The 8,870-nt window shown below is 43.6% G+C and overlaps 1 protein-coding gene across 1 annotated transcript in view; it reads right to left on the reverse strand.

The window, feature by feature from the left end:
• Window positions 1-865: 865 nt before the first annotated feature.
• The window catches only part of LOC106864774 (tektin-4), a 9,679-nt gene continuing 1,674 nt past the window's right edge, over window positions 866-8,870 (reverse strand). Inside the window, 6 exon segments of the mRNA XM_088174374.1 lie at window positions 866-1,204; window positions 2,085-2,142; window positions 2,145-2,238; window positions 3,778-4,000; window positions 4,680-4,823; window positions 6,605-6,675. Coding sequence (XP_088030500.1) covers window positions 985-1,204; window positions 2,085-2,142; window positions 2,145-2,238; window positions 3,778-4,000; window positions 4,680-4,823; window positions 6,605-6,675 — 810 coding nt within the window. The 3' untranslated portion in view covers window positions 866-984.

Raw genomic sequence — 8,870 nt, forward strand, 5'->3', positions numbered from 1 at the left:
CAGAACATTGCACCAGCTCCATTCCACATCCCAGAGCTGCAGTGGAAATTCAGGATTGCATTCCCAACTGGTCACATTTTCTTTTTTTTTTTTTTCTTGAAAAAAAAAAAATTAAAATTAATTGCCTTGAAGGTTAAAAATCCTTGGATTCATCTCAGCAGGTGCCACGGATTGGGAGTGGTTTTCCAAAGGGCAGATTGGAAAATTTGTGGAAAATTGGAGTTTTAATTAATAATGTCTGAGCTGCTTAAATTCCGTGCTGAGGGCGATCCTCAGTTTTATTGCTCTCATTTCAAGCTATAAATATTTTATTTCCACCTGGATATTGTGATTATTCCTAATAAATATTCACTCCTATTTCTTATTGTTCCTAATAAATATTCACTTCTATTTAATTGTCAGGATGGAATCTCCAAAAATAGACACTCATGCTATGGATAGATTGAAGATGGAATAAACAGATTTTAAGCTGGTTTAAATTCTGTTTTTATGGCTTTTGGAGGATTTTTAAAAGGAAAGGAAAAAAGGGAAAAAAGGGAAAAGGGGGAAAGGAAAGGAAAGGAAAGGAAAGGAAAGGAAAGGAAAGGAAAGGAAAGGAAAGGAAAGGAAAGGAAAGGAAAGGAAAGGAAAGGAAAGGAAAGGAAAGGAAAGGAAAGGAAAGGAAAGGAAAAGGAAAGGAAAGGAAAGGAAAGGAAAGGAAAGGAAAGGAAAGGAAAGGAAAGGAAAGGAAAGGAAAGGAAAGGAAAGGGAGAAAAAGGAAAAGATAAAAAGGAAAAGAGAAAAGGAAAATGAAAAGGAAAGGAACTTACAGAATTTTAACCCAAGTAGAAGACAACTGAGTGAACACAACACTCGAATGTAGAATTTCTCAATTTATTCCATATGAAAGCTCACAGATTTTTTTTTTCCCCACATTTTCCGAGGGCTCAATAGAAAAGAAGGAATTGTGTTTTTCCCCTGGATTTCACAGGCTGAGCACAGAAATCACTGCTGGTAACTCGCCACCTCCAGGTCCACGGGGAAACGAGCTCGGTTGCCCAGGCACTTCTGGCTGTCAATGAAAATGCTGTTGGCTTTCACAGCGATTTCCTTCTCCAGCTTCATCCTGGTCTCCTCCAAATTCTTCAGGTTCTGCTCGGATTCATCAGTTTCTCTCTTCAGGGCCTCCAGGAAAACTGCGAGTTCTTCCACTTCGCTCACCAGCCTGGAAGGAATTGGGTAAAGTCATGAAAAATCAGGGCATGGTGATCCAAGGGATTGGATTTGGGAAAAAGATCAAGGACAGAACCTAAAATTCATCAGGAAAAGACCTCAGAAAAATCCAGGAAAAGATTGGATATGGAATGAAGATCAACTACAGATTCTCAAATCCATCAGGGGAAGGCTTCAGAAAAATCCAGAAAAGATTGGATCAACTACAGAATCAAAAATTTATCAAGAGAACACCTCAGAAAAATCCAGGAAAAGATTGGATTTGGGATAAAGATCAACCTCAAAGGAATTGGGCAAAGTCATGAAAAATCAGGCATGGTGATCCAAGGGATTGGATTTGGGATTAAGATCAATTACAGAACCTAAAATTCATCAAGAGAAGACCTCAGAAAAATCCAAGAAAAGATTGGATCAACTACAGAATAATAAATTTTTCAGGAGAAACCTCAAAAAAAAAAACAGGAAAAGATTGGACTTGGGATAAAGATCAACCTCAATGGAATTGGGTTAAGTCAAGAAAAATCAGATGATGGTGATCCAAGAGATTTGATTTGGGATAAAGATCAAATACAGAATCAAAAATTTATCAGGAAAAGACCTCGGAAAAAATCCAAGAAAAGATTGGATTTGTGATAAAGATCAGCTACAGGATCAAAAATTCATCAAGAGAAGACCTCAGAAAAATCCAGGAAAGATTGGATCAACTTCAGAATCAAAAAGCCATTTCTGACTTTGAATAAAAGATTCAAAGTCGTGACATAAAAAAATGTTTAAACCTTCCTTAATCCCTTTGGATTGTACACGAACCTTGGAGGAGCTGATTAATTATCTAAGCTGGGGTTAATTGCCTAAATTGGGTTTGATTGAATGACCTGAACTGGGCCTCATCCCTGCAGAGCTCGATGTTGGGCCTGAAGGATCTGTCGTAGAGCGGGTCTGAGCCACTTTCAGGAAAGCTTCCTTGTCCCTGATGGCTTTTTTCAGGTTCATTATGTTGGCTTCCTCCTCCCCAATATCCTTCAGGATCTGCACAGGAAATTCCAGGGGAAAAAGAAAAAAAAAAATTCAAATTATAAATATCATTCCCCCCCAAATTATCTGTTCTTGGTTGTTGTGTATAGGTTAAAATCCTCCAAAAGAAATTTAAAATAAATCCAAACTAAATCCAAAATCATCCAAAAGAAAGGATTTATTAAATTGTAGCTTAAATCTACAGCTTCAACTAAATACAACTGATCTGTTTGTTCCCATTAAAAAAATCATAAAAATAAAATCAATTTACATAACAATCTATTGTTGTGAAGAAAAATAACTTGCATCTACAAAAACAAGAATTCTATCTCATAAAAATCAATAAACAAAAATATATCAACCATCCAAAACCTAAAAAAATTTAATAACATGCACACAAGCCATTTACCAACCAATTAACTAAATTTCAATCAATTAATTAACTCAACACCTGCTAATATTCCTATAAAAATAAAAGATATACAATTAAAATTCAGCTTTTCTACATAAAAAACTAAAGTCCCATCTATTAAATTGCCACACATGGTGAAGTGTTCAAGTTTTCACCACCAGCCCAGAGAATTAAGTGCAACAAGAATAATTTTTATTTTAGATGATAATATTATTAATTTTATTCTATTTAAGGTTAAATACAAGAATTAAGGTGCGTTGACCTGTTTATTAATTAATTAAATGTTAATTGAACTCCATCTATTTAAGGGTTTAGTTTGGGATGAAAGGTTTGATTGAACTCCATCCGTTTTAGGGTTTAGTTTGGGATTAAATGTTTAACTCCATCTGTGTTAGGGTTTAGTTTGGGATTAAATGTCAAACTCCATTGATTTTAGGGTTTAGATCAGGTTGAAATGTTTAACTCATCCATTTTAAGGTTTAGGTCAGGATTAAATGTTTACTTGAACTCCATCCCCACCTGCTCCAGGGACTGCTCCAGGCCCAACTTGGCCTGGATTCCATCCCCACCTGTTCCAGGTGTTGCTCCAGGCCCATCTCGGCCTGGTCTCCATCCCCACCTGCTCCAGGTGCTGTTCCAGGCCCAGCTTGGCCTGGTCCATCCCCACCTGTTCCAGGTGTTGCTCCAGGCCCATCTCGGCCTGGTCTCCATCCCCACCTGCTCCAGGTGCTGTTCCAGGCCCAGCTTGGCCTGGTCCATCCCCACCTGTTCCAGGTGTTGCTCCAGGCCCATCTAGGCCTGGTCTCCATCCCCACCTGTTCCAGGCCCAGCTTGGCCTGGTCTCCATCCCCACCTGTTCCAGGCCCAGCTTGGCCTGGTCCATCCCCACCTGTTCCAGGCCCAGCTTGGCCTGGTCTCCATCCCCACCTGTTCCAGGCCCAACTTGGCCTGGATTCCATCCCCACCTGTTCCAGGCCCATCTCGGCCTGGTCTCCATGCCCACCTGCTCCAGGTGTTGCTCCAGGCCCAGCTTGGCCTGGTCTCCATCCCCCACCTGTTCCAGGTGTTGCTCCAGGCCCATCTCGGCCTGGTCTCCATGCCCACCTGTTCCAGGCCCAGCTTGGCCTGGTCTCCATGCCCACCTGCTCCAGGTGCCGCTCCAGGCCCAGCTTGGCCTGCTCCAGCTGGCGGCAGTGGCCGTGCAGGGCCTCGCTGACGGCGGCGCGCTGCACGCGCAGGTCCTGGCCCGCGTCGTGGATGACGCTGTTGATGAGCGAGCGCAGCTGCACCGACGCCAATTTCTCCTGCTCCGCTCTGGAAATGTTGTCGTGGCTGAACTGAGCCCAGGATTTGGGCGTGGAGGCGCTGTGGGAATGAGGAGAGTGGGGTCAAAAGGGGAGTTTTGTCCCTATAATGGTGTCCTTTCCCTGCGCTTGGGATAGGGGGGCTGGTGTCTGGGTGGTTCAGATGTTGGTTGTGGATGGGATGGGATGGGATGGGATAATGGGGATGGGATAATGGGATGGGATAATGGGATGGGATGGGATAATGGGATGGGATAATGGGATGGGATGGGATAATGGGATGGGATGGGATGGGATGGGATAATGGGATGGGATGGGATAATGGGATGGGATGGGATGGGATGGCATGGAATAGAATGGAATGGAATGGAATGGAATGGAATAGAATAGAATAGAATAGAATAGAATAGAATAGAATAGAATAGAATAGAATAGAATAGAATAGAATAGAATAGAATAGAATAGAATAGAATAGAAATAGAATAGAATATTTCTGCAATAGAATTCCCAGAGAAGCCGTGGCTGCCCCATCCCTGCAAGAACCCAAGGCTGGAGTTTGGAGCACCCTGGGATGGTGGAAGGCGTCAGTCGGGCTTGAGTTCTAGGACGAATCCCTGGAACTTCCAACCCAAATATCCCACACAGGACATCCAGCACCACCACGGAGCTGCCTCCAAGCTCTTCCCATGGCCCATCCCAGCTGGGATGGAGCATTCCAGGAGGATGCTGGATGGACTCACTTCTCCTCGAACTTCACGGAGCTGGGGTGGGACTGGACGTTGGTGCTGTCGGTGCAGTAGGAGCCGCATTTATCGTCGATGTGATACGTCTGCACCTTATCCGACCAGTCCAGCTCACAGTTCTCCTTCTGGATCCGGTTGGATCTGGAAAATTGGGGATCCCAGCTCAGCAGGAAGCAAGAGAATTCCCAAGTTTGGGAAGCGTGGCTCCAACCTTTGCGTTCCGCAGGGAAACGAAACCGCGAAATTCCTTGCGGGCGGGAAAATCCCAAACGCTCCCTCCCAGCTCCTGGGGACGAGCCTGGGTGGGATGGGATGTGGGGAAAAATTTCGGTGGATTGGGAAAGATTCCAGTGTGTTGGGAAAAAATTTCAGTAGATTGGCAAAAAATTCCAATGTATTGGGAAAAAATTCCAGTGTATTGGGAAATATTTTCAGTGTATTGGGAAAAAATTCCAGTGTATCGGGAAAAAATTTCAGTGTGAGGGTGCCTGGAAGAAGAATCTGATTTTGATGGGATATTGGGAAAAAATTTCCAGTGTGAGGATGCCTGATTTTGATGGAATATTGAGAAAAAAATCTAATGTGAGGGTGCCTGGAAGAAGAATCTGATTTTGATGGGATATTGGAGGAAAATTCCAGTGTGAGGGTGCTGGAAGAGGAGGGTGATTGAGATGGAATATTGGGAAAAAAATCCAGTATATTGGGAAAAAATTCCAGTGTATTGGGAAAAAATTCCAATGTAATGGGAAAAAATTCCAGTGTGAAGATGCCTGAAGAAGAACCTGATTTGATGGAATATTGGGGAAAAATTCAGTGTATTGGGAAAAAATTCTGGTGTACTGGAAAAAAAATTCACTGGGAAGGTGGTTGGGAAAGGAGCTTGATTTTGATGGAATATTAGGAAAAATTCCAATGTGAGGGTGGGAAGGCTCTGGAATGGAATTCCCAGAGAATCTGGAAGTGTCCAAGGCCAGGGATTGGGAAGGTCCCTGCCCATGGAATGATATTCAAATTAAAATTGCTGCTTTGTTGTTAATTAGAGTCACACATCGCTCAGTTAATTATAATGATAATTATAATGATTCGAATTCCAAAAGCCTGTGGGTTGTTATCAGCTGATAACACCAGGTGTCACTGTCAGCCAAGGAATTGGGAATTCTCCTGGAAAATGGGAATAAAATGGGGTTAAAATGAGACTAAATGGGGATAAAGTGGGACTAAAACTGGGATTAAAATGGGTCGAAATGGGGCTAAAAACAGAATAAATGGGGCTAAATTCGGACTAAAATGGGGCCAAAATGATCTTAAAACAATTAAAATTCCCCAACTAAATTCATTAGGCTCCACTCGTGCTCTAATTAATACAACAGAGCTACTTTATATTAATTGGCACTTACAGCCATTAAAAAAAAAAATACAATGTTTCTTTTAGCAGGTCGAACAGGAGCAGATTAAAGGATTTTTTAAAAACTAAAATAGGAAGTTTCCAGCAGTTACTTCCTTTATATTGACGGATTTTAGGATACAATAACATCTTTCCACAGGGTTTGTTAGAAATTCCAAGCAAATAATCCTTTGGAATGAAAAGGAACACCCAGAAATTCCAGGTTTAAAGTTCACACTGACATCTGGTGGCAAAAAAAAAATTTCCTCTTGGAAAACTCCTTTGATCCCAAAATCCTTTTAATAACACAAAGATATTCCCAAGAAGATATCCAGAGAATATTTTTATAGCATTGGAATTTAGTGGTGGAAAACAAATCCAACACAGCTGTGGAAAGGAGGGAAATCTAAATTTATGAAAAATCCAGAAGTTTCCAGGTTTAAGCCTGGCTTAAATCTCCTAAGCCTGGCCTGGCTGAGATCTGGATCCATCTTTAGCCCAGGAATTCTTTGGCTGAAGAATCCTGGGAATGTTTTACCTGATCTGGGTGGTGGCTTGGATGATGGTTCTTTTCAGAAGTTCCCGGATATCCCGGATAAGATCTGCTTCCTAAAGAAAAACAGGCAGAATTCCCTGGAATTTTTCTGGATCCAGAGCAGAAAACAAAATCCTGAGGAGCGATTGGTGGAGAAAATCCTTAAATTTCCTGATCTTTGTTACAGCAAAACTTGGAATTTTGGAGTCACCTGATCCTGAGGGAACTCAGCTCTAAACCTATGGAGGCTGAAAAATCTGGGAAATTTGTGGATTCCATGGAAAATCTGTGTGCTGTCCTATGATGGAAGGAATTCTTCCCTGGCACAGATTCCCAGAAAATTTGTGGCTCCTCTATCCCTGGAATGTCCAAGGCCAGGTTGGATAGAGCTTGGAAAAACCTGGAATAGTGGAAATTGATGATTTTTTAAGGTTCCATCCATCCCAAACCATTCCAGGACTCCATGATCCCACCAGATTAAACAGAATAAATTAATTTCTTGCTGAGTTTTGAGATAGGGAAAAACCAGGGAAAATCCCCGTGCCTGGAACCAGATTAATCAGGATTTGATGAGCTTTAAAGTCTTTTCCAACCAAAACATTTCCCTGATTCCCTGAATTTTGTAACAATTCCCACATGGAAATATCCTCCACCAGCTCTTCCCTGTTTTTATTTTTAACAGGAAAAACCTCTTAAATATTAATTATAAATCAGAAATTACACACAATTCCCATTCAAAATATTCCTAAATCCCATCATGGCCTCTATTTGGAATCCTGGAATATCCTGAGTTGGGAATCAAGCAATTCCTGGCTCTTTCCAGGATAATCCCAAAAACTCCAGCAGGTGCCATTGTCCAAACATTTCAGTCTGATCCATATTTTTCAAAAATTAATCCTCTGTTTTAATGAGTAACTGATCATGAACCAACTCTGATTGGAGGCTGCAGGTAAATAATCATTAATTAATTTATGGGATATTGGAATAGGTGGAATCTAGGATGGAAAATAACCCGGAAAATGTGTTTTTTGTAACATCCAGCACAGGAACGATGCTGGAATTTGACAGGAATCTTGGTGATAGGGTTGGTTCCTCACCTTGGCAAAACTCAGGGAAAATTAATGCCAGAAACTGCCAAAATTTGGACAATTCGAGCATGGGAACAGCAAAGGAGTATCCAATTTTTTCCTGAAGTTTTGGATTGTGGAGTTTTAAAGTGTAACCTGCAGAGAGGAGGGGATTTCAAGGGGAGTAGAGGAGGAATTCATGCCAGAATAGGAATTTGGTGTTGGTGCAGGAACATTTTGGGTTGGTTTTGTTGGGGTCTGTGGCTGCTCTCCTCCAGCCACGCTTCCCCAAGGGATTGCATCACATCCCAAAGGGATTTGAAAAACTTCTGAAAACACAGCGAGGGCTCGAGAAAAAAAATCCTTGAAGTGACACCAGGAGTCCAGGAAGGGGCAGCAGGAATTGCAGGAGACAATTCCAGCAGCCCCAGGGAAAACTCCTCATTGCTGCTGCTCATTGCAGCACTGCCACCCACGGGGACACAGCGCCAGGGGTGTCACCCACAGGGGAGCAGTGCCAGGGGTGTCACCAGAAAGGGAACAGTGCTGGAGTGTCACCCACAGGGACACAGTGCCAGGGGTGTCACCAAAAAGGGAACAGTGCCAGGGGTGTCACCCAAAGGGGAGCAGTGCCAGGGGTGTCACCAAAAAGGGAACAGTGCTGAAGTGTCACCCAGAGGGGAACAGTGCCAGGGATGTCACCAAAAGGGGAGCAGTGCCAGGGCAGCAGTGCCAGGGATGTCACCAAGATGGGAATAGCGCCAGGGATGTCACCAAAAGGGAAACAGTGCCAGGGCAACAGTGCCAAGAATTTCACCAAAAGGGGAACAGTGCCAGAGGTGTCACCAAAATGGGAACAGTGCCGGAGTGTCACACAGAGGGAAGCAGTGCCAGGGATGTCACCGACACGGGAACAGTGCCAGGGGTGGTCACCAAAAGGGGAGCAGTGCTCGGGATGTCACCCAAGGGGCAGCAGTGCCAGGGATGTCACTGACAGGGCAGCAGTGCCAGGGGTGTCACCCACAGGGGGACAGTGCCAGGGGTGTCACCAAAATGGGAACAGTGCCAGGGATGTCACTGACAGGGGAGCAGTGCCTGGGGTGACAGGCCAATGGCAACTGCGGCAGGTGGTTGTCTGACAGCCTGCACTGCTGCCCTGGGGCAGCTGAGTCCCTGGCTGGTCACGAGGCTCTGCACTGTCC

This window comes from Sturnus vulgaris, chromosome 16 (assembly GCF_052056855.1).
Source record: "Sturnus vulgaris isolate bStuVul1 chromosome 16, bStuVul1.hap1, whole genome shotgun sequence".
In the NCBI taxonomy this organism is placed as follows: domain Eukaryota; kingdom Metazoa; phylum Chordata; class Aves; order Passeriformes; family Sturnidae; genus Sturnus; species Sturnus vulgaris.